The sequence below is a fragment of the Podarcis muralis genome, chromosome 11 (assembly GCF_964188315.1).
Source record: "Podarcis muralis chromosome 11, rPodMur119.hap1.1, whole genome shotgun sequence".
In the NCBI taxonomy this organism is placed as follows: Eukaryota; Metazoa; Chordata; class Lepidosauria; order Squamata; family Lacertidae; genus Podarcis; species Podarcis muralis.
In genome coordinates this window covers 9,423,529-9,450,391 of record NC_135665.1, presented here as the reverse complement: position 1 = coordinate 9,450,391, position 26,863 = coordinate 9,423,529, and the positions used below count along the sequence as shown (strand labels likewise).

General features: G+C 42.8%; 1 protein-coding gene across 3 annotated transcripts in view; it reads left to right on the top strand.

The window, feature by feature from the left end:
- LOC114606418 (contactin-associated protein-like 4) overlaps positions 1-9,984 on the top strand; it is a 278,819-nt gene extending 268,835 nt beyond the window's left edge. For all 3 annotated transcript variants that reach the window (XM_077936037.1, XM_028748648.2, XM_077936035.1), the window contains one exon: positions 5,310-9,984. In XM_077936037.1, the coding sequence (XP_077792163.1) occupies positions 5,310-5,503 (194 nt within the window). In that variant the 3' untranslated portion in view covers positions 5,504-9,984. The remainder of the gene's footprint in view (positions 1-5,309) is intronic.
- The last annotated feature ends 16,879 nt before the right edge of the window (positions 9,985-26,863 follow it).

Genomic DNA, 26,863 nt, shown 5'->3' with positions numbered 1-26,863 from the left:
CTCTCACTTTCTATCTGGTATGCCAAATTTTTAAAGAGTCATTGAACAAATTTTGAATACATTAAAGGTAAAGGCAAAGGTACCCCTGACCGTTAGGTCCAGTCATGGACGACTCTGGATTTGCGGCACTCATCTTGCTATAGGCCGAGGGAGCCGGTGTTTGTCTGCAGACAGCTTCTGGGTCGTGTGGCCATCATGACTAAGCCGCTTCTGGTGGACCAGAGCAGCGCACGGAAATGTCGTTTACCTTCCTGTCACAGTGGTGCCTATTTATCTACTTGCACTTTGACATGCTTTTGAACTGCTAGGTGGGCAGGAGCTGGGGACCGAGCAACGGGAGCTCACCCCGTCACGGGAATTTGAACTGCTCACCTTCTGATCGGCAAGCCCTAGGCTCTGTGGTTTAGACCACAGCGCCACCCACATCCCTTTTGAATACATTATAGATGGCTTAATCCTGACAATTTGAGAAGCATGCTCCAAAACCCATTTAAGTCTGTGTACAGTTAATTTTAGGGACGCGGGTGGTGCTGTGGTCTAAACCACTAAACCTAGGGCTTGCCAATCAGAAGGTCAGGGGTTCAAATCCCTGCGATGGGGTGAGCTCCCGTTCTTCAGTCCCAGCTCCTGCCAACCTAGCAGTTCGAAAGCACATCAAATTGCAAGTAGATAAATAGGTACCACTCCGGCGGGAAGGTAAATGGCATTTCCGTGCACTGCTCTGGTTTCGCCAGAAGCAGTTTAGTCATGCTGGCCACATGACCCAGAAAAACTGTCTGCTGACAAACGCCGGCTCCCTTGGTCAGTAAAGCGAGATGAGTGCCACAACCTCAGAGTCATTCATGACTGGTCTTAACTGACAGGGGTCCTTTACCTTTTTTTACCGTTAATTTCAGGTGATGCAACCACTCTGACTCCTGACTGTTGGTCAGAATAGAGTTCAGTCCGACTACTAGGATATAAGATAATCCCCCCCCCCCCATTTATATCCCTGACACCTTTCCTATTTGACTTATAGAATTCCACTGGGACCTTTTCTGACCCCTTCCTACCCCTCTTATTACATTGACAGTAGCCCTTTTCAAATGTTCAGTGAATGCGTACATAACAATATGAGAGAGAGAGAAAGCATCTCTCTCTCTCTTTGTGTGTGTGTGTGTGTGTGTGTGTGTGTGTGTGTAGGCTTCATCCCCATGGTCTTGAAATCTGCAAACTGTAAGTGCATAGGATCTGCACAAACACCTGGTGAACACAGAAGGTGAGGCTGTGGATGCAATCATGATTGCCCTCCCTCCATTAGTTCACTGGATGTCTGCAATGACCGCTTACCGGGTCTGGCAGTGGGCGAGGTTTGCGGCCCGACACACAGCCCCACCGTCCTCTTGAAGCCCCGCTGCTCCGCTGGCTGTTGCTCTGCCCCTTTGGTTGCCGCAGTTCTTGCTGGGGTTCCCAACAAACCCAAAAATTCAAATTTGACCTATCCGTGGTGGCTTGGAGGCAGGGCAAGTGAAGTGGACTGCGTTGGAGCAGGCTTCACTTCCGTCCACTCCAAAAGTAGGAAAGGGGGCTATAGCCATAGCTGTCAACTTTCCCCTTTTTTAAAGGGAAATACCATTATTCCAAATAGGATTCCTCGCAAGAAAAAGGAAAAGTTGACAGCAATTGCCATAGCTGATGCTGGGTGCAATCATGATTGCCGTCCCTCCATTAGTTCACTGAATGTCTGCAAAGGGTTTTACAAACCCAAAGGAAACTAGAATGATTTGATGTTAGATTATCTAACCGTGCCAAATCAAATAAAATGAAAATAATTCACTTTAATTAGATGGTTAATAAAGTGGCAAATATTAGGACAGGCTAAAAGATGAGCATGGCCCTGCAGCTGAGACAGAGGACTGGAAGTCACAAAATCTGGTCAAATTTCATTCTTTGGAACCTCTAGGAAACTGACTATTTTTATCTGTTCAGAAAGAAGGAAGAAAAGTCAAGAATGCCTGAACAATATGTGTTTGGGGACTCAGAGTTCTCAAGAGGATTTCAGTTTCTATGACTAGTGTACGAGCAAGTATAAATCTGTAAGCTTCAGTGATTATTTTTAAGGAGTTATTCTATGAGACTCAGAGTTTTCTGATGGCATTATTTTCCCCTGGGAACAGGGGTGAAGAAAAAGCATTCTTCCCCCCTACAAATGGTTTCTCTACAATATAATTCAACCATCCAATTTCCATTAAGTTGTGTGGCTTTTTTTAAAGGATAGAGAAGAAAGAATAGAAACCAACTGTTATCTTTGATAACCTCTGGTTAACTTACGAATAGCGGGCTTGTTTGTTTTTTGGTAAGGTCATTGGAAACCACCGATAAGTGACAGACTTGAGGAATTTAGTGGAATGGAAAACTACCCATTCCCATTGAGAGCTTGAGCATTTAGGATTGGAAAAGGTGAAAAGGATATTTTGCTAAAACAAGAATATGCGCTCGCCTATACAGCTGCTGCAGCTGAAATGATGGCATCCTCTAATCGTTAGGTACCTCATTAAGGACTTATTATCTACATTAATCATTGCCTTAAAGCAAGTTGAACTCCGGATGATAAAAGTCTCATATCTTCTGCTTAAATGTTAGGCCAGTCATTGCTGTTTCACATGGCTGAATTTGAAATAGTTTCACATATGAACAAAGACGGTTGCAGGAACATAGGGAAAGGCTTACTTTTCCTGTGTTCCTGCCAAGAATTTGTTTGGTTTTGGAGTGTCCACAAGCCAGACATAAAGGCAACAGTTCCTCCCTCATTTGGGGTTTTTCCAACTCCGTGATCAGTTTGGTTAGATTTGCTCATTCGTTCTGGTTCTACCTTTTGCAACTCTTCTGATCTTCTTTTAGAGATTGGGCAACCAAAATTATACATAATATTACTGGTCTTGCCATAGATTTATACCTAGGCAGCATGATGCTGGCTGTTTCATTTTCCATTCTTTTTCTAATCAACCCTAACATGGATTTTGCCTTCCTAACACCACTGCACACTGAGCTGATTTTTCCATTGAACTGCCTATCATGACCAACCATCTCTATCCTGAAGAGTTAGGATATCATTATCTTCTTATTCTTCATTTCCAATGTGCATCGCATTATACTTTACTTGCTTTAAAAGCTTACTTGCAATTTTGGCAAATTTGGTGAGAGTCTGTTGGAACTTTTCATAGACTGATTGAGTTTTCAAATAATAATGATTTGCCCACCTAACTGACTGCAGATCATTTCTTCATGTTAAATAGCACATGTCTCAATACAAATCCTTGTGGGGTACTCATTGTGTAAAGGGTGTCCTGGCCAATCTAATCCATCTAATTCATCCAGGTGCTTAACTTTCCTTTAACTTTTCTCAAATCTTTGTAGCTTGGAGGACTGTGATGCTTTGTCACTACAATTCTTTTTGCTCCTACCTGAGGTTAGCTCCCCACTACCAATCACCAATCCCTATTGCAGTAAACTAGAATATAAGAGCCTGCCTTCAAAAATAGGGTGTGTCACATTGTCCCACAGTTATTCCAGTCCAGCCAACTGCTTCATTTGCTACTATGAACTGTACACATCAGTTACATCACCTATGCTGTGAAAATGTTAGAACTACTAACATTGGAGGGGGGAAACCCTAAATGTCATTTCATCTCCTGAAATATTAAATGAACTGATAATAGTAATTAAGGTGTGGAAAAAAAAACACCCCTGACTGGAACATTTATAATTATGTTCTCATTGTTCTTTCTTTTTGAATGTTACACCTTATAAATTATGTTCTTGACATTCTGTGGAACATTTTGTACAGGCTAGGACTGCACATACCTACATCAATTTTAAACTGTTGCCAATAGTATAGTGAGCATAAATATACCTAAACTGTTGTCGTTCCTGATTAGGGTAAATTTATAGCCTAGTAAGCAGATGCATATTTGGTTTCAAGGGTAATCAAAGTGCTTTTCTGTTGTCCTGACTTAACGCAGGGATTACCCAAATATTCTGTCAAAGATTTGCCAAAATAATCAGTAATTGGTTTGGCTTCTACATCTCTTGTTGATTTCAAGATGTCAGTGTTACTTGCAGGATATGAGTTGGCCATCACAAATATCACATCACAAGCAGGATTTCTGTATTGCCTCACTTCAACCCCAAACAGTATTTTCCAAAGTAAGAGGTGTGTGAACTATTCATCAGTAATTTATTAATATATTTGTAACAGTAAACTAACAGGATTAGAGAAACAAAAAGAAGCTTCTAATATTTAAATTAGTTCACACAGTGTGTCGCTAGTCATCAAATACAGAAAACAGATCCTCAGTGCACACAAGCATGAATGAGGTCTTAGAAATATACCTGTGTTTCATATGGAAGTCATCTCCCACTGTCATTTTAAGATGCTTTGGTGGGCATGAATGCACTTCCAGCAGCCTGGTGACTCAAATGGAGGAAAAACACAGTTTAGAATAGGAATGGGGTACCTGTGGCCATCTAGATGATGGAAGTCTGGATTCCAGGTTCTCCATCGCTGTCTTACAGAAAGACGACAACATATATTAAAGCACATTGTCCCAAATAATCATGGGTAAACTTCTAATCATTGGGCAACCGTAAACATATATTGCTTTATTTCTCATTCTAAACAATATCAGTTGTAACATTTAGATGGTATTAGACTCCTGAAACATGTGTTCTATGCTTGTGCAGCTGACTGGCGAAAAATCAATTGTGTATAGGTCTCCCAGCTTTTTCTTCCCTGTACAGTCTTCCAGGTTCCATAACCTAGCAGGATTTGTGAGGAGGGAAGGAAGGAAGGACAGGCATTGCTGCTCATCTGAAGTGAGGACAAACCAGGATGGATTTCTTCAGGAGCTGAAATGCAGGAATTAAGCTACATTAAGTCAACATTATTTGCACCGCACTTATAAAATTAAACCCAATAACAGGAAGCCATATCAATTTATAGTAAGGTCTATTATAATAGTGCCTTCACTATCTAGCTGTGAATGACTGGTTGATTCTCAACAGCAAAATATTATCCCTAGTCATCTTTTGTTGTGGGACAGCTGGCATAACTGAAGATTCCTGGTTCAGACCCCACTGAGGTCACTAGTTGACCTTGGGCAAGTTCTTTCTTCAGGTTAAGTGACCTTGCAGGTTTGCAGTGGGGATAAAAACACTTCATGCACTAAGGAGGGCTGCAGAAATTATTAAAAGTCCTTATTTTTATTACTGATGACTTCTCACTTTGTTCTTTCATGACTTCTCACTTTGTTCTTTCCTTTCTCCCCCAGGTGTGATAGCTGTCGTGATATTTATCCTGCTTTGCATTGCTGCCATAGCTGTACGGATTTATAAAAAAAAGAGTGTATATAAAAAAAAGGAGGTGAAAGGATCAGAAAAGGAGGACAGTGCTGAGACTGCCCTGAAAAGTGAACTCAGCATGCAAAACACAGTCAACGAAAGTCAAAAGGAGTACTTCTTCTGATTCACATTTATGATATAGTTTATTAATAATATCAATATGTGACTTCCTTGCTAAGCCAGGGGCTCTCAACGGACAAAAATAAAAATTAAAACGCTGTTGCACTCGAAGGACAAGCAAAATAGCTCTGAAACCTATTAAACTGCATATGTTCAGTTTCACTGATTGCGATGGGAGGCCTCTTTAAATGACATGCATTCCTTAGCTATTATAACGTAAATGCATTTTATGTAACAGTGAATTAGATATTGTAACCAATTTCATTGTTGGTAGTTTTCGGCTGTTCTGCTGTGACTTTCTAGAACGGAAGTTTTAACGTGCATTCTGAACATGGGCTTTGAATGGGGGAAATCGTAACGCAGTTTTGTTTCTTCCTCCCCTCCTTTCCACGTATCCCCTACCCCAGCTCTTCAGGAATGTTGTTCAAATGAACTGTAATGTTTTCCTTTAACCATTTGGGTTACAATCCAAAGCAGAGTTCAGCACAGTTAATTGAGACCATCAAATTAATATTGTCTGAGAGTGCCTACATCTGCATTGGATTCTGAACCTGATATAATACTTACTTTCCAGTAATCAGCTCAAATTACTGATATTGAATATGTTGTTTCCATTCATGGCTGACCAGTTCCAGTGTTTGTAGTTTAAGATGCACCCCACACAAAACACAACCCCATGCTGTTTTTTGCATAATTTTTGCCCCCAAGTCAATGTGTATTACTCTCTGAGGAATACTGAGGCTGAACATAGAACACAGTTCATCTACAGCAGGGGTTGCCAATTTTGGGGCGACCAGTGGGCACGTGCGACATTTTGATAAAGTCACAAAATGGCTGCTGTGCCAGTCACAAAATGGCTGCTGTGAATGGTTTAGCCTGTCTCAAAATGGGGGGGGGGGGTGTTAATGACACAATGGCTACCACAACCCAAGGAGAAGTCAAAAAAGGCAGGACCACAAAACGGCGTGTTCATGTTTTCCTCCCATCAACCACCCCATCTGTGGTGAAGAAAGGCAGCTATATTAGCTGCCTCCACACCCAATCTAATGGAGAAGTTATTTGCACATCTTCTCTGTTCAGAGCAGATGTCAGGATGGAGATCCAATGAAATGGGGGAATATTTAAGGGGGTGTAGTCAAGGAGGAGAAGGCTGAGCCAGTGCAAACTGGAACTGAGCAGCAAGAGCAGTCCGTCTCTTGTGTATTGTGGATTTTGAGGGATAATTATTGTGACCATTCACAGTTGCCATAGGAGATACTGGCAGGCACACTAGTGCCCATGGGTGCCATACTGGCAAACCTTGCTTGATGAGTAGTGATCTCATAATAACTCATGCTGAGATGATTTTTCAGTGCCTCAACTGAATGAAGTTTCATTGTCTAAGAAGCCAGAGCTTAACTCTGAGCAAAAGCATGCCTGTATGTTGTAACAATATCTTTTGACCTATATCTGCAGGCAGATTGTATTGGTAGCAGCAGGTTACAACCTTCCGTGCATTTTTTTTGCAAAAACATGGTAACCACAAAAGGCGAGCAAGGTTCTAGAATTTATTTAGGAGAGAGAGAAAGAGCGAATATTTCAAGCCTTTCATTATCTGAAAGCTGTGTTAGGAAGATTTCAGATTCTTTAGAGACCAAGGTTGTAGTTGCAAATTCTGCTAGCACTGTTGGAAACTCCATCACTATGGTAAAATCCCAGATTGGAGCAATATGTGCCTGAATACTGGAAACTTGCAGACAGGGCCAGTGCTAGTGCCAGCAGTCAGATGCAAATGACACAGACCAGATGTATTACAGGTAAAATACAAAATGCAGCAACCGTGAGTCCAGATGAAGCCAGTGACATGATCTAAGATGATGTTGTCATCAGGTTGTGGAGCAGACAAGGCAGGACACTCTGTGTGGCCACTCACAACCATGAGTTGTTCAGATTAAGGAACCAGCCTTGGATCAACATTATACAGAGCCAGTTAGACCTCTGTCGGTTCCTTAAATCACTTGGTTCATTTGAGCTGATGAGTACCACTTCTAGCCATTTTGTAGCTCTGCAACACAGCAAAAACAAGCTAACAACTACGTCATTATGGGAGTTGCCCTGGTGACACAGGGTTGGCCCTAGACCCAGCTGACAAGAGTCTCCAGTTTTAGTTTCATGGCACCTTACAACAATCACTTGATTGCCCTTCTCCCAGAAAAGAAAAATTGGATGGGAAGGGGCCATTGGCATGTGAAGCCAGTCGTCAGGTGCAAATCACATTAGTATGCAAGCTCCTAAGGTTGAACAGCTCCTTTGTCACTAGTGATATGTGTGAATGAAATTTCATTATACAAAATTAACAGAATATGGGTTAACAGTTAAGCATTATGTATAGAAAGCAAGGTACTGACCTATAGTAACTTATTGATTCTCTGCCTCAGCAGTCCCCAAATTATAGACCTAGCTCTTTCTCCCTTCATCTTGCTCTGTCCCAAAGTTTGGACACTAGCAATCTTAACTACAATAGTATATGTGGTCTAGACTTGCCCTTCTGTGCAGTATTCATCATTATGAACTCCCAGGTTGCCCCTAAATGGGCTTATTTACCACGAGAAACATGACAGAAAGCCAAACAATTGGTTGGGTTCTTGAATGCACAAACATTGAAGAACATTTCCCAAAAAAATAATAGGTGAAGGTGGTTTGTGTTTTTCTTGGAACTTTTATGTGGGTATCATGTTCCTAATTCTGAAATTAATTTATATCAAAGTTGAATACTTGCAGCCCCCCCCCCCCCCGGAAAAAAATCCAATTTGTTGGAATAAACATGAAATGAGGCCTTCATCAACACCTCATTGGTCACAAATTCCCCAGATTCCAAAGTGCCATTGCCTATCCACTAACATTTCAGCCCTGTGTGGGGTTTTCCTCAGTCCTACTTACGATGAGGGTGCTTTTCCTGTTCTTCTTTCCTGAGCATTGTATGTGAGCACACACAGAGAGAGTGTGAGAGCTTCTAAGTCAGTTGTGCCCTCTTTCTATATCCTTCTGTGTCTTCTCATCTGGGATTTCATACCCTAGGCCCATGTCCCATTCAGCTCCTCAAATTCCACCTTTCTCCTTTAACAGAACTAATTTTGTTTTGTTTTGTTTTTGCTCTTCCCAATAGCAACACAGGACTCCTTGTAACCCGCAGACCTGCCCCAAATTTTCTCTCCCAACCAAACTGCCTTTTCATATCCTTCACAGAAGCTGCTCTGATGGTTTTACTGACCGAACAGTTATGAAATTATGGCATCACAGCAGCTCAGCCAATGGTATGGGAGGAGAACTCACAGCTAACAGAGAAATGATACCTTAAATCCCATTAATCTCACTATATCAACTTGAAGCCTATATCCACCTTTAACAAACACATTGTGGCAAAAGATTTTTCTGGCCAGATTCAGCTTCATCATTTGCATGACAAAAACATGTCACAGTCAAAATGTGTTACTCATTTTGAAGTTGCCATATGCTTTTGCTGCAACAGACTAACATTACCCTTTTTTCCAAGGCTGAAGTTCTCGCTGATACATCTTGCTTTTCTAGAAATGTCCCAAATCCAACATATACAATTAATTCATGATACTTGAATGTGCTAGTACACTTGCAGCCAAACCTATCAGCTAGATGGTTAACTCTGATCTTACTTCTTTGATAATCATCCTGCCACCTTGATGTCATTCATGCTTCCATTTTGCTATTATTATTCCGTTTTGCTTGGATCCACTTCTCTTACATGTGCAAAGAACTCAGACCATTGTGCCAGCCCCAGGTCCATTCATTTTAGGGAATGAGCTTAGGTTCCTCATTGTTTCCAGAAGCATTCATTCAAGGTTATTATATTGCTGCTGTGACTAAATTGTGTTAAATCAATCTCTTTCACTCTCAATCTCTCTCACACAAACACACTTTCCCCCCTGAGAGTGAGAATCTGTCACTAAAAATATCCAATCAGATTGTTGTCCCTTAAAGGCCAGGCACTTAAAATTGTTGTTGCCATTTTACCAACTTTCAAAGGCACCTTCTACATTATTCTTTGTAAAAGAAAAAACCTCAACTGTGAATAAGATGAAAATCTACACTTGATGTACTACATCATTTTCCTCTGATCTCTTATATATCTGAAGATCATGTCATTTTTTTTTTAAAAAAATCATTTTTTATGTCTTAAGGAATGGTTATTTAAAGCTGCAATCCTAAACCCACCTACCAGGCAGTAAGCCACATTGGATTCAATGGGGCTTACTTTTGAGTTGATATGTGTAGGCTTGTACTGCAAATATTCCTTTGGTGGAATTCCTATAAACACTGACCTGGAAGTAAGGCCTTTTAAAAAATTGGATTTACTTCTAAGTAGACATGTATGGGATCACATTGTTTGGGTACTTTTCATGAAGGAAAGAAAATGTACCAGGAGAGTCCCTACATCTTGTGCCAGAGAGTATAGATTTTTAAAAAGAAAGAGAGAGAGAGAGAGAGAGAGAGAGAGAGAGAGAGAGAGAGAAAGAAAGAAAGAAAGAAAGAAAGAAAGAAAGAAAGAAAGAAAGAAAGAAAAGAAAGGGAGAAAGTCTAAAGGATATCACATATTGTTGGTGGGGGGGAAAGGATACCTTTTTGGTTTTATCTGAAGGAGTTTAGAAGATCTAGTTTGATTGAATGCTTATTTGTCTATAGTTGTATAGTGTAAAATAACAGTTTCTTACAGGAAGCTAATGCCCATTCATATTTTGAAAGCCAGAGTTCACAAGCACATGTGTCTACCTATGTATGCATATGTTACAGGCCAGATCTAAAAGATGAACTCATTTAAATGGGCCCAGGTGAAACTAGAAGTGCCTGTTACCGTTGGGCATATGTTAATGGAAAGACTGTAAATAATGTTCTAGGTTGACTTGGGGAACGTCACTACATGCTGAAAAAGGCTTTTCTATAAATGCCTTGTCAAATTATCAGATGTGTCCCAATAGCCATTTTCTCTTCTTCATCTCCCAAGGTTTTCTTGGATATTTCTGCATGTGCACAAATCTGTCAGGTGGGCTCAAGGTTCAGAATTTGCCTATATGACACCTACAAATTCAGAAGAAGCGAAGCAGCAGACCTGCTCTTTTGCGTCTTCATTTATCAATATAGATGGCCAAATTCGCACTGAGGTTTGTAAAGCTGTGTTTGGACTGTACCATTTCAGACTATGGTTGATGCTTACATGATCGAAAGTTCTCCATACAAAAATAATAATCATAATAATCCGCAATAGAAAACTGGTGTGTTGGAGAGAAGGCTTCTAACTTAGCTAGTTCAAAGTTCTTTTGTTCTTTTTTTTGTACGGACTGATTCCATCATGTGAGCCCCCACCTCCACTCTGCAATGGCACTTCCCAAAGGCCACACTGAAAACTGGACCTACAAAATGGTGGCACCAAACTGCACTGATCCATCACAGACCATCCCTGTCCTTCCCCAGATCTTTTTGCTCCAGTTTGTAACTTATTGCCTCTCTGTTAATAAACAATCAGTTTTTAAAATAAAGTGAGGAAAATGTTTTTTCAAGAATTTGTATTAAAAGTATTGAGGACGATACGATGATTCTTCCTTTTTCAAACAGTAAAAAAACATAGACGTGCACACGACATGCTAGTGAGTGTGGTTCTTTGCACTTTTGAACTGAGCTGAACTGGCGCACTTACAGCCATGTATTGTTTGCGCTGTACATTCTGCTGACAGGTGAAATTGTGTGAGGCCCAAAGCGTATGGGGAGGATGTACATGAAGCTTTGTGCTGTGGTCTGAACTTCTCATTGCTGCTGCTGCTCATATCCAGTTGGTTACTCTGATATGGTTAAAATTCCTCCATCTCACATAGAAACCTTTTGAAATGCATCACTCTTTTGGCCAACCAGATATTCATCAGCAGTAATCCTGACTGCACCCAAAAGGGATGTCTTAAGGACTTAATAACATCTAGAATCCTACACTGGTTAACTCAAGGAGGACAGCTGAAAATTGCCCTCAAATTGCTTTATTCACACTTTGGCAATTTTTTTCACAATTCAGATGTGTCTATCCCTATTACAACAATTTAGAGCATTTCAAGAAAAATATCCAGCACAGCATAAAACCTTACTAAACTGGTTGATCCAGCCAGCTAGTAGGCAAGTTCTTATCTGAGAGGCATGGGACATGGGTGGTGCTGTGGTCTAAACCACCAAGCCTCTTGGGCTTGCTGATCAGAAAGTCGGCGGTTCAAATCCATGCAATGGGGTGAGTTCCCATTGCTCTGTCCCAACTTCTGCCAACCTAGTAGTTCGAAAGCACACCAGTGCAAGTAGATAAATAGGTACCACTGCAGCAGGAAGGTAAATGGCGTTTCTGTGCGCTCTGGCTTCTGTCACGGTCCTCCATGCACCAGTAGTGGTTTAGTCATACTGGCCACATGACCCGGAAAGCTGTCTGTGGACAAACACCAGCTCCCTCGGCCTGAAAGAGAGATGAGCGCCACAACCCTTTACTGTAGTTGTCTTTGACTGGACTTAACTGTCCATCTTACCTGAGAATAAGTGTTGTATAGAGGTTGGTCTCTGGTGGTTGGAGAGCCCCCATGATGGCAAGAGATGGAGTTCTTTCATAAAAAGATGTTCCTTAAACCAAACCCTGCATTGATATAAACATGGTACTTTTCTACGGAGAGGCTGCTCCATTCATTTCATGGATGGAACACATTGCCATTTCCTGTTAGTAGTATTTAAATGAAAGTGTTGTACTGTGTACATGGCTGAACAATCCCATGACCAAAGGAACAAAAATTGCTTATCTATTAGTCCTTTTATTTAGCCAGTGGAGCTCCCCATTTAAGCTTCATATTACTTTTTATTATATTACCGCCTGTAGAATAAAAATAATAATTATCCACTAGTTGATCTCCCATGGGTGATCGTTGAATACTTGCACAGCTGTGAACCTAACTACAGTGATGTTCTAGCCAATATTTGTCAGGATGAAAACAGTGTTAAGACAAACTAGATTGGGATGTATAAGTGCAACCTGAGTGCAATATTTAAAACGTGATGACTCAGCCCACATGGTCAAACAATATGTGACAGGAGTCAAAATTTGTGTCCAATGGCCACATCTTGTCACCTGTGCTTTGGGTACATATGAGGTCCTACGCATGTATGCACATGGCACTCCTACACACAAGAGTTTTTAATATCATTGGAATAGCTGTTACTTCACCAACAACAAAACAAATAAGCATATAAAAATGGAGGAAACTGGGGACCCATTTCCCCCAAGAAAGAAATTTACTTACCCACAGCCAGGGTACACCCTTGTGCAAATTAATTGAAACAAAGCATGTTTCCTATCTTACTCGTAATCCTGTACTCAAAACAAACACAAAAAGTCAGTTGATCATTATGGTGTTGGAAGCCTGCAGCCAATAGAAGGAATGATGCGCTCACCACAATATATTGAGGTTCTACGAAAGAGAGTTATTCCAGAGCTGGAAAAGAGGTATTCTGATGGTACTGGGGTATTGCAGCAGGACCTAGCCCCTGTTACACATCAAAAGTGGTGAAGAAATTCATGACAAAGTACTTGATTGGCCAGGGAATTCCCTGGATGTAAATCTCACTGAGAATTTGTGGGCTATATGCAAAAGTTGCCTCCGTGCTGTAGACTTTACGACTATGGAGAAGCTCATTCAGGCGCTGATTCAAGTGTGGTACAGGGATCCGAAAATCAACAATGACTGTTCAAAACTAGTAGACTCCATGGCAAACCATGTTCAAATGCTGCTTAAAAATAGCGGAGGTCATATCCATTACTAATGTACGTATACGTGAGTTTTGTACATGTATATGTGAGTTTTGTACAATAAACTACATTGTTTGTTTCAATTAATTTGCACAAGGGTGTAGGAAATTAATATCAATTAGCTTATTCATACTAATTAATTAACTGCTTGAAGAAAGCTGTGGAAAAAGAGTGCAATTTGGTAAGTGACTAATTTAAGAGGGCCTCCTGATGATACTATTCAGTAGACAATGCCCATCATCATTCCTTGATAATTGAAGTTCTCAAGTATCTACCATTCTATAAGCAAGCTGGAGCTTGAATGTGATTTCCTACTTACACATCAGTTGGGAAGACAGGCGAACTAATGCCCGTGTACTGGAAGAAGCAAAGCTCACCAGTGTTGAAGCAAAGATTTGTTGGACTGGTCATGTTGTGCGGATGCCCGGGCCTTAGTTTGCCTACCCATGCATTAGGGTCTGCTGTGTGTTTGCCTCCAGGTTAAATACCTTACCACCCACAGCTAACTGTCAAGAACGTGCCCAGATCTATGGCTCCCAGGCATGTCCTAGCCCAAAACCTTTTGCGTGTTGAGTCCCACAATGCCACCCCAAAAAAATTCACACATCAATTTTTGTTTAAGGTTTTTGGCATAATTTTGGCCACAACTTTATTAAAAATACAAAAAATGTGAGTGGTTGCTTAGGCATTGGTTATGACTATCTGTCCTTGCCCCCAGGGACAGAGCTGGCCTTCCGGACTCCAACGGAAGCCAGCGTGGGAAACAAGTATTGGGTGAGAAAATGAAGCTGGGCATCAGTCCCTCACTTCTCACCCTCATGTTCCGGTGGGGCTTGCACGGCCCAAGTCCGATGCCAGGGACAAGGACGAAAAGAATGGCAAGCCCCTGGATTCCTTTAACGGAATTCCCTTTTTGCACCACCATTGGAGGGGTAAGCACTTACCCCTCCACCAACCAATTTTAACCAATGCCTAACCACCAACCTTACAAGTTGTGACGATTTGCTACGCAGTAGGCAAAAACCAAATGGCACCAGCCAATCAGCCAGATGGCAAAATTCCTACCAGGCCCCTGCTCCAAGGCAGACGACCCCATGACAGGCATAGCAAGGTCAAGCGATCAAGAAACCCCCCCTATAAAAGGGAGGGTGGGCGGGTGATCAGGTGCAAAACGGCCAAGAGGACGCCCAGCGTTGGGCGTCCTGTATTTAAAGACTCTGACCCCTCCTCCAAATTGGCAACAATCAAAACTCCCCAGCAACCCAATTTTAACCACTTAATGGCTTGGGTTTATCCCAAATCTGCCCAGCAACAGCAGGGTGGCTTGTATCCCCCAACTGCAACACGTGCTCTTTGTTAGGGAGAACACGCTTTAGCATTATATAGCCAGTGGAGGAGATTTCAGGAGAGTTGAGGTTGGGGAAGGTGTCTTCTGTGAGTCCCAAACTGTATAAAAAGTATCTTGTTGTCCAGACTCAACGAAATCCTGAACATGAGTGGTCCTGAGGGCCTGGTGATACAGAGTGTATGCCCACACTTCCTGCCTAGCAGTTTAGCATGGGGAAACAGAACTGTCGCTGCGCAAAAAGGTTGCGTTAAGGATGAAAAATCTTTCTTGTTAAAAAGCACAGCTCATCCTCTCCCGAGTGCCGTACCAGAGCAGGCAAACTCCCGTTTAATTGAACTGTTCAGTATTTTATTAAAGAAGCCTTAATTTGGCTGCAGAAAGCACAAACGAATCCCTGGTGTTTCTGATCATTTAATGAGATTGAGCATTCTCCGGCAGAAGGGGGGGGGGGGAAGATTTCAGAAATTAGTATTAAATAAAAGGATAAACAGTATGATGGCTCTGCAGTCCTCTCAGAGTTTTCTTTCTCATTTTCTTTGACATTTTGGACACATGATTTAATGAATCCAATAATAGAGAGGGCAGAAGATGGAGAAAATAAGTCAGATAATTTTTCTTTAACTTGTCCCTCAGAGGTGCATTTGTTTAGTAGTGGATTTCATTTTCATAATGATTTTTAGTCACCAGTTGTGACACAGCATCAGTTTAATGTGGGTATCAATGAACCTAACTTTTCTTCTTCTTTTGTACTAGGAAGGGAACATGCTAGATTAGGGTTATTTAAAAATAAAATATAAGTAACAATTCTTCCCAATAGCCAATGCCAATTCAGACATTCTTTTTGCGTGTTCAGACCCAGAAACCTCCCCCCTAAATAAATTCACACATGACTCAAATTTTGGTTTTGGCAGAATTTAGGCTACAACTTTATTGATTACAGAAAGTGACTGGTTGCATAGGCTCTGAATCGACTAGCTCCCTGCCATGCAGGTAGTGTTGACCCAGGGCACCAGCATAGGTCAGCCAAGGGTGAACACCTGGCTAAATGGAAAGCTGGGAACGGGCTAACTCCGCCACCCAAATGTCCCCCTGGACTCAGGCACGGGCACAACCCCCTCTCAGGGGTTGACCAAACCATCGAATCCCTGGACTCCTTTAATGGAATACCCTTCACATAGGGATGGCGAGAGCGTTCTCCTATCCCTATCTCCTGAATCAGAGCCTATCCACAACCTTATAAGTTGTGATGATTTGCTACGCGGCAGGCAAAACCGAAATGGCAACAGCCAATCAGCCAAGTGGGGGAAATTCCTGCCGTGCCCCTGTCCCAATGACAGATGACACACGACGGCATAGCAAGGTCAAGCACAAAATGCCCTAAAAGTAGGGAGAGGTGGGCGGGTGTTCCGATGCACGAGCCAAAAGAGGAAGCTCTGGGTCACGTGCATGGGCATAAATAGCTCCCTCGAACCATTTGGACTGTGTCCCATTGGCCAGATTGTACCCAGCTTCGAGGGACCTACCAATCGGGTGTTGTGGCTGTCCAAACGTACCCACCCACAACACAGGGTGTTGGTTGTCCAGGTCTCACTGCAATACGTGCCCTCTTTAAGGGAGGACCTGATTTTTGGTGAGAGATGTTGATAACTAAGCACAAAAAAAATAGACATATTCACTTGAGTTCTGAATATGTCTATAGGTTTGCCTACAATATGCACAGAGACGTTTCCCAATCCTTCTCCAGCACCTCAGTCTGGATCTGGAAAGAGGTCTCCTCCTCCGCAGAAGTTTGGCACTAGCTTTAACACTCAGTCAAATATGGTGGACTCCCTTGCCTGTACGTCCACCCCTAGAAATAGAAATAAAGCAGAGTCGGGGGGTAGACCGGGTGGACTGCAATTTTTGGTGCCAGGGTTTTGTTTAAAAAATTTTGTTTGCAATGAATTAAATGAATGCATTCAAAATTGAAGCCCTAGGTCAAAGCCTAATTTGCACTGACGTGATAAACCTGTGTCTGAGCTGTGCCACTCCAGTCTGTAGGCTGGGCCCACAAAACTGAAAGCTCCTCTGTGCAACAACAAACAAGCAAAATCCCTGCTTGTAGAAAACTAGCCTGTTAGGTTAGCAGTTTGATGGTTTCTTAGAACGCTTTGGCTATAATGGTCTGACATACACACATAAACTCATGCATGCATGCAAACTCTTTAGATGGTAGTGTGAAATTTCTTTGCGTACTTCAAAACGTAAACATTCCTTCCAGTAGCATCTTAAAGGTAAAGGGTAAAGGGACCCCTGACCATTAGGTCCAGTCATGACCAACTCTGGGGTTGCGGTGCTCATCTCGCTTTATTGGCCGAGGGAGCCGGCGTACAGCTTCCAGGTCATGTGGCCAGCATGACTAAGCTGCTTCTGGCGAAACAGAGCAGCGCACGGAAACGCCGTTTACCTTCCCACCACAGCGATACCTATTTATCTACTTGCACTTTGACATGCTTTCGAACTGCTAGGTTGGCAGGAGCAGGGACCGAACAACGGGAGCTCACCCCGTTGTGGGGATTTGAACCGTCGACCTTCTGATGGGCAAGTCCTAGGCTCAGTGGTTTAACCCACAGCACAATTGGTATGAGCTTTTGTGTGCATGCACACTTCTTTAGATACCTTCTTCTTCAGAAGTCTGAATGTACACGAAAGCTCATACCAATAACAAACTGAGTTGGTCTCTAAGGTGCTACTGGAAGGATTTTTTAAATTTTGTTTCGACTGCGGCAGACCAACACGGCTACCTACCTGTAACTTCAAAATGTAGTAAGCCAGCTCTTCTATGTGGAGTGGGCCTTCTTTTCATTCTGCTGAGTGGGACTCTGGACTTCTGCCCCAAAATCCTGCCCTGATGGCATCAATTTCACAGAGAAATCTGGGCTAGATCTCTTTTCTTCCAAGATCCTTTGACACCAATATTTTTTCCTACCCATGTGTGAAACAAGGGCAAGGAATCGAGCAACAGACCAGAGCTACGACCGGACTAATAATGGTCATGTTCTGAAATGGTTTGGAGTGGCATCAATAGAGGGTCTTGCACCGAACCATTTGTACTTATTCAAACACAGGCAATTTTGATTCCCTTTTCCTGCTTTCTGCGGTGTTGGGAGGTAGACTCATAGCTCTTGCAATCCTGGCATATAATTAAACCCAAGAGTTTCCTTTCTTAGGGTATCAACGAACTCTAAAATGCTGTAATTTCCCCCTTCTTTGTAATGTACTGCAAGGTTACAATAATGATAGGAACTCTGAGCAAAGCCACTTATCCCCCACCCTACAGCAACCATGTTGGAGTTGACAGTAATTGACACAGAAAGCATCCAACATCTTCTAGGCTGATCCAGGAAGAACTAGTTATGAATATGAACCTCAAGACAGTATTGAGCTTTGACAAAACCTTGCTTCTAAGTACTTCCAGTAATTGCCGTGATTCTTAACAGTTTTTGAAATGCACCTTGTACTTCAGAGTTTTTATGTTCCTGATGTTGTAACTTGATAAAACCATTAACCTTTCCACTCTCTCCTTTCTGATCCATTCAAATGATATACAGAATAATGCTTGTGATTTATGAAGTTTAGTGAATTATTATTTGTAGAACGCTTTGAAGTTGAAAGCCTAGATATCAAGGCTAGGCAGCGTTACAATAGCACAAAGCACCAATCTCTAAGATTTCAAAAAGCGTTTCTCTGAATATGTATTAAACGAGGCTCACTTCTAACATAATTGATTTCCAACAAAGTCACACTTCTGCATAGGGAAAAATTACATGAACTTTGCATTGATTGGTGCAAATGATAATCACCACACACATATAAGCACACTTCACTGTGCATACACTGAATGTGTGAATGATGATCAGTTAGCGAAGCTTGAATAATTTGTTCTTTGCCAATTCCAATATGAAGCAACCTGATCCGCAACTTCTAATGTTTCAGATATTTGGGCCCTGAGGTGTTTAGGGCTTTCAACACTAGTGTGAACTAACTGTACGCTCCACACAAATACAATATGTCTCCCAATGGTGGTTTGGCATTCAGTCTATTCCCTCAAAATTATAAATGTGCTCTTGCATGCGCACACATGACAATTAGGTAAGACGGAAGGAAATCTCTTTGTTAGGGTATGACAGCTATTTAGTCATTTGCCCTTGCCTTGCCAATTTGACGTTGATATATTTTCAAGTAACCATGAATACACACTAAGATACTAGCTCTGCCTACTTGATTTTCATTACTTCGGAAATGAGGCTCAGTTTCAAACATCAATAATTCAATAATATTGGCCCTCTCACTTTCTCCTATACTTTGTGGATCAATGACACTTGGTGACTATGTCAGAATTGCAACATAATTAGCTCAATTAGTCACTGAATACTACTGTTGATCAACAACAACATCAAAATTAGTACCTACATCGGCACTCCTAATCATTTCATTGGAGCTTCTGTGGAAGATGCTCTCAGTTGATAATGCTCAACACTTTGCAACACTTTTCAGCAATACTGACCTCTAAGCTATTGAGGAATTAAATACAATGGTACCTCTGGTTAAGAACTTAATTCGTTCCGGAGGTCCATTCTTAACCTGAAACTGGTCTTAACCTGAAGCACCACTATAGCTAATGGGGCCTCCCGCTGCTGCTGCGCCCCCGCCACACAATTTCTGTTCGTTTCATGAAGCAAAGTTCTTTTTTTTTTTTAAGATATTTATTAAATTTTCAAAAATTATACAAAAAGAAAAACAATAATACAAACAAAAACACAAACAAAACAAGTATAATTTCATTCCCTTATTTTCTTATAACTTACTTCCCCGACCTCCTCATACCTCCCCTTTCTGTATTCCAATTTCTAATTCATTAGTTCAGCAAATCCTCTCCCTTAATTTTGTTTAGTTTTTAACCTTTCTTTTCTTTTTACTTAATCATTACAGCTGAAAACCACTTAATTTCAAAAATCAACATCGTTCTAACATTCATTAACATGAAGCAAAGTTCTTAACCCGAGGTACTATTTCTGGGTTAGTGGAGTCTGTAACATGAAGCGTCTGTAACCCAATGTACCACTGTAAAATGGTTGACGTGTTGTTGCCCTTTTTTATTTTACTCTTATAGGCATGTGGGTAAAATTTTGTACCTAGTGGTTGATGGCCTTATTGGAATATTTGATTTTGCTTTTTTGGTATGTAACGGGGAGAACTCCCATTGCTCAGTCCCACTCCTGCCCACCTAGCAGCTCGAAAGCACGTCAAAGTGCAAGTAGATAAATAGGTACCGCTATGGCGGGAAGGTAAACGACTTTTCCATGCGCTGCTCTGGTTCGCCAGAAGCGGCTTAGTCATGCTGGCCACATGACCCAGAAGCTGTACGCCGGCTCCCTCGGCCAATAAAGCGAGATGAGTGGCAACCCCAGAGTTGGCCATGACTGGACTTAACTGTCTGGAGTCCCTTTGCCTTTAAGAGCTCAGTAAGGGATAGAAGTCAGAGCTGGTTTTCAGAGTATCTCAGCTGCTGCTATGATTAAGGGGGGCACTGTTTCTCACTGAGATTACATGGGCTTTCCTCCTCTTGTGTAACCAGGCAATATCTTTGGAAGAGGCAGGGCAGCGGGCCACTTAAATGAGTCAGTCTCCCCCAGAGGCGGCCTCCATTTCCTTGTGGTTTTTGGATGAATTTGCATCTTCCTTTGACAGTATAAGGTAAACCCTGAAGACAAAGCAGACCCCTATAAAGCCATCCACCGCCTAGTGTGATTTCCAAATTAATCCCCAGCTTTTCTAGTTATAAACGAACAAAGAACAGACAAATGTCACCTTTGGTTATGGTGGGTTCCTTGGAAGTCCCACGCTATCTGATCCCTCTGCTCCTTCCCACTGAGAACAAAGTATCATCATTATAATGTAGCAATTTTGTGATGTCTCATCATTTTTATAAGAAAATATATTTTTTAAAAACACACACACACCAGTTTTCACTTTTTATTTTAAAAGCTTGGCTTCCCTGCTGCTTTCCGAAATAGTAACATAGCTGGAAGATGCACCATAGCGGAAGCAAAGGAAAGAGACCCAATGCAGCTTGATGTCAAAGGAAAAAGGGTATGTAATAAAGATGCTCTTTCAGAAATAACAAAAGCTTTTGCTTGCAATGATCACGGGGAAGAGAAATTCATATGTATGCTGATATTTTTTAATGTTAAAATAATAATATATCAATCCACAAAAAAGGTGTTCCATAGAGGTGACCATATTGCATGTTTGATCTTTACTATTCATTCCCCTAGGGACACGGGTGGCGCTGTGGGTAAAAGCCTCAGCGCCTAGGGCTTGCCGATCGAAAGGTCGGCAGTTCGAATCCCCGCGGCGGGGTGCGCTCCCGTTGTTCGGTCCCAGCGCCTGCCAACCTAGCAGTTCGAAAGCATTCCCGGGTGCAAGTAGATAAATAGGGACCGCTTACTAGCAGGAAGGTAAACGGCGTTTTTGTGTGCGGCTCTGGCTCGGCAGAGCAGCTTCATCATGCTGGCCACGTGACCCGGAAGTGTCTCCGGACAGCACTGGCCCCCGGCCTCTTGAGTGAGATGGGCGCACAACCCTAGAGTCTGTCAAGACTGGCCCGTACGGGCAGGGGTACCTTTACCTTTACCTTTATTCATTCCCCAATCGTCCTCTCCCTTCCAATGTTGTCCTTACAACGTTGACCTTCTAAAAATGTTCCTTGTTGTTAAATAACTTCATACTTACCACCAGACGTTCACATCATTCATGCCTGCATACACAGCACAAAATAGAAAATAAAATGAGCAGGGAGGTTAAGTCAGAGGGGAAAGCAAAGGGAGGGAGAGACTCCAGCATCCCGGTGCCTAGGCTGGGTTGCTGCTATCTTTCCATTTGCACAACTAACAAATCGAATTGCAGCAAAATTTTGCAGTGCGGAGTGGTTCTCTTTCAGGGTTGCAGCAAGCCAGCCATGTTTCATTCTAGTTACCTCCTCAAAAATAAAAATAAAAATAGTCAAATAGTATTGCATGACTACTGGGCATGCTTAGATCTTGTGTGTGTGTGTGTGTGTGTGTGTGTGTGTGTGTGTGTGTGCAGAGCCGTCTTTCCCATACAGCTTAGTGGTGCGTTGCACCAGGGCACCAACCTCTCAGGGGCACCCCAGCGAGTGGGGGAGCTGCCCGGCTTTGCTGGTGGCCTCCCCTTAACTGCACGCCTGCCAGCTGCACCCCATTAACCATATGGCTGGCGGGCGAGCAGCTTGCCTCCCAAGCCTCCTCAGGAAGAGAGCGATCCCCACAGAAGCTTAGGATGGAAGCTGGCCCCCCCATGGCTAGCAGTGTGTAGCTTTGCCCCCCCCCACTATCCATGGTAATTTGGGGGCGCTGGGTGGATATTTGCACCCCAGTGCCGCATCTGCTAAAGACGTCTCTCTCTCTCTCTCTCTCTCTCTCTCTCTCTCTCTCTCTCTGTGTGTGTGTGTGTGTGTGTCCCGCTATTTTAAAAAAACACGTTGCTGCTGCTGACAAGGGTGTGGCGATCACACACAGGGCCCCTGGACGTTTGACGGTCTATTGACCCTGTGCCACCACTGCTATTGCTTTTTCCGCTGCCACCACCCCGTATCTCACGGGGACACACGGAATCCAGTCAGTTGTTAACATAAACAAATAATCAAATTTATTTTTAAATGCAGGAACAAGCTTATGGTTACAGTTAATTTTTCTCTTGTCAGTTTCTTATTCTTAGTTCCTAACAACTCCAAACTGATTATTCCAACTATCTTTCTGACTCCACCTAACAATTCCTCTCACTCTCTCACAATACAACTTTACCAACCCACACCTAAACCTCCCTCTTCCTTCTTCAACTTCCAAACCTCAACTCTCAACTCCCAAACCTCAACTTAACTCCCAAACCTCAACTCAACTAACTTTCAAAACCTCCCACTCTAACTTTTATTCCCCCCTTGCATTCTCACTGGCCAATCACATCACACCTATTTTAACCCTTTCCTTAAGACCCATCCTAGGAAGCAAATGCCACAAAGGGTTATTTAACAATCTGCACAAGTGATAATTACATATGAAGAGTGGAATCAGACTCCTAAGAGTCCTGAAAGTTTCTCCCTCCTACAGTCAATTTGTGTGAGCAGCTTTATTTAATCCCAATAAATCATGGAACTGGATTTATCACATAGCCATGGTCTCTGTCATCCCTGTCGTTGTCCTCTGGAAATTCCCCCCAAGCATTCAGACCTCACTTAGCTAGAGATGCTGTTATTTTGACTAAATAAGGTTCCATACTTGAAAATGGATTCACCATTAGCCAGTGGTGGTTGGTAGGCAGGTGGAGAGTTCAACAGAAAGTTGAAACATAGCCAATGACTAGCAAAGCCAAGTAATTCTGCTTTTGTCCTAATCCTACTCACTGCTAAGTTCTACAAAGAGCACATGTTTATGAAATTTTTAGTGTTCTGCAGTTCCCCTCAGGTTTGTTATAAATCACAGCTGGCCATATTACTTCAGTAAAGAAACAACTCAAACCTGTCCATTCTAAAGTAAATCTCAGAACATCTAATTGGGTTTGTATCCAGGTGTAGAGGATCGCAGCCTAAAGGCATGAATAAATAGCATTGTTTGGATTGTGTAGTGCTAAACTGATGTACAAGGCACTTCTCTCTTTCACTCAGATAACTGAAGACACACAATTATAAGTGTGATCATATATTACAGTTTTCAATTACTGATAAGATTTCAATAATCTGACCTTGCGTTTCATCTCTTGCAGCATAATTTTATGCATGTTTACTCAACAGCACACTTTCGTCCCATAGAACACAGAAGAGGCTTTGCTTTGGAGTAAACAAGCTTAAAATTGAACTGCAAAACTATAGATAATATGGTGGTGTCATGATAAATATATATGCCATGATACCCCAGAATACATGCTGTATATTTTCTTGTGAAAATGGGTGCATTTCTTATTCAGTAGCTTTATGTGTAAATCTATATTTTCCTCCTCACACAAAACAGTTGATTTCAGTTCATTTGCTGTAAGAAGTTCAATTCTTATTGATTTAACCAGAAAAGCATAAACGATGTTTGAGTCCAATTTCCCACCCTGCGAAAACAACAGTGGACTGGTTACTTTCCTTGCTTTTCGATGCCCGTGAATATCTTCCTGTTACCACGGATGGTACTACATTTTGTAATTACTTGGCTCATAATATGATTAGGTCATAACGCTAGACTGATATCCAAATCAAGACCCCCTCACCTCAAAGTGCTTTCCTAGCTCTGAATAGCAAGCGAGGTTTTGTGCATGCCGAGTCTGTATTCTACAGATCGTGTGCCCAAACCCATCAGTTGTTTCCTGTGAACTTCCTTATTCTTGATGAAATCCTCATAGATTGTTTTGAAACTTGTGCCAGCTGATTGAAATGGGAATGTAATTACAGCTAAAAGACCTTGCTGCCTGAATAAATATTCACATTGCCGTGCCGTTCCTAGCCTCAAAATCACACGCTGGAAACCACACAGCTTTGTCATGGTGCCTGTAAAGAATGACACAATCAGCCCCCACACACTCCCAACCTATTGATTATATGAGGTAATTTTTGCAACATGCTCACTCTATTTTTCTGCTGGAATGTTAGGAAGATCTCCCATGATTTGATAGCTCTGGTTACAAACATACAAGCCTGTCAGAGACCAGGCTGAGGAGTACAACTCTGATGAGGAATGGTGGGAGCCTCCCCCTGCTCATGGCCAGGATCCTGACACTCCACGGGAGCAGTGGAGTAGTGCTGATTTGGAACAATGGTTCGCTGAGGGGCACAACTCAGAAGACAATAGTTGGGCAGAACTGGGAGGTGGACAGCAAGAAGAATGGGGAGGGAGTGAGCTAGCAGACTCTCTCTCACTGGAAGATGTGCAGCTGCTCAGTCCCAAGGCTAGGAGATTAGATAAGGTGGCTGTGCAAGTGGCTCAATGGTTGAGAGATCAGGTGGCTAGGAGACGAGAGGACGGAAGTGACTAGAGGGAAGTGGGCAGAACCTTAATTGGGAGCACCTGCACTCTGAGAATGGCCGCTTGTTCTTTTGCTGCGTTCATTAAGCAGTTCTGTGAGTGGTAAGAGACTGCTTTCTCTTTGTACTGCTTATCTACAGTCAAGGGGGGAGGAAGCTGAGCCCCTGAAGCCTGCTTCACCCAGTCCTAATATGCGCCATCCTATCCTATTCATCGCTATGGGATTGGTGTTAGGTTTCTGTTATGCCACTGTGCAGTTCTTGGAGTCACAAGACTCTGTTGTCATTCCAGACTGTTGGAAGTCTCACGGGAGACGGATGTTGATATTACTGGTTTCCTGTTTCTTTGTCTTGTTGTTTTCTGTCTCTCACAGAGAGCAGACACATATTCTTTTCTGTCTTGCGTAGTTAGAAATAAAGTAGCAACGTAGCACATATTTCTGGCTCCTTCTGCTGCTGTTTGGGTACTCTGCGCAATGGAGAGCGTGCCTGAAGTCTCGTTCAAAGGCTTAGGTCGTTAATCACCGTCGAAGGAGAGCCTGGATGGGTTCTGAAGATACGGCCGGAGGAGTAGCCAATACAGCTCAGTCGTACGGAGGCTTCAGCAATTGGGTAGTGGGATTCTCTGGTTGCAGACCTGCTTGAGTGACCCTCCCCTTCCTTTTGTGTGTGTTTGGCATTTCCCCTTGGTAGGGTAGGGTTCATTTTCCAAGCAGTTTGATCGCATGCCAGTACCATAAGGGCAGGCGCTCACAGTTTCCTCGGGTGCGTGAATCTGTTTTGTGCCTGTACAGTCCCATCTCTGTTTTCCTCCCTGAAGATATAGCAAGGCACTTTTCCTCCAGCAGCCCATTCCTTCCCAGCTAGATGCACAGAATCGTTTATTCGCTGTTTTTCAATGCATGATCATCCTGTCACTCACCCACCTTTCTTTCTTAGGAGCATTTTTCATGGCTTGGCTACTCAGGCAAATGCTGCCTTGTTCAATCAGGCTTCTGCAAGTTCTGCTGAATAATCAGGCGTATCCAGTGTATCACCCCATAAACTGCAAAAGTAATATGCATTGCTCAACAAAGTTTATTAGTAACATTTTAAGGTAGATCTCACCAACATGGCCTCTGAGGTAAAGTAAGTAAGGTAACGGACCCCTGGACGGTTAAGTCCAGTCAAAGGTGACTATGGGGTTGCGACGCTCATCTCGCTTTCAGGCTGAGGGAGCCGGCGTTTGTCCACAGACAGCTTTGTCCACAGACATGTGGCCAGCAGGACTAAACCACTTCTGGTGCAATGGAACACCATGGTGGAAACCAGAGCGCACTGAAACGCCGTTTGCCTTCCCGCTGCAATGGTACCTATTTATCTATTTACTGGGTGCTTTTGAACTGCTAGGTTGGCAGGAGCTGGGACAGAGTGACAGGAGCTCAGCCTGTCATGGGGATGAGGAGCGGGTGGCGCTGTGGTCTAATCCACTGAGCCTTTGGGGCTTGCCGATCGGAAGAAGAAGAAGAAGAAGAAGAGTTTGGATTTGATATCCCGCTTTATCACTACCCGAAGGAGTCTCAAAGCAGCTAACATTCTCCTTTCCCTTCCTCCCCCACAACAAACACTCTGTGAGGTGAGTGAGGCTGAGAGACTTCAAAGACTAGCCCAAGGTCACCCAGCAGCTGCATGTGGACGAGCGGAGACGCGAACCCGGTTCTCCAGATTACGAATCTACCGCTCTTAACCACTACACCACACTGGCTCTCGGAAGGTCGGCAGTTCGAATCCCCATGACAGGGTGAGCTCCCATTGCTCTGTCTCTGCTTTTGCCAGCCTAGCAGTTCAAAAGCACACCAGTGCAAGTAGATAAATAGGTACCACTGTTGCAGGAAGGTAAACGGCATTTCCGTGTGCTCATTTGTGTTCACCTGCACAATACTGCATACCAGGGCTAGGGAACCAGTGGCCTTCCATTGCTCTTGTCGCAGGTTTCCCATCCCTGTGGTATAGAATCATGGAGACAAGCAGGGGCTAGCAGCAAGTTTTATAAACAGCAAAGAAAAGTATAATAAGAACACACGGACGGAGAGGAATCGGTTGCCCAGGTAAAGCCTATGTCCTACCTACTTGGAACAAAAAAACC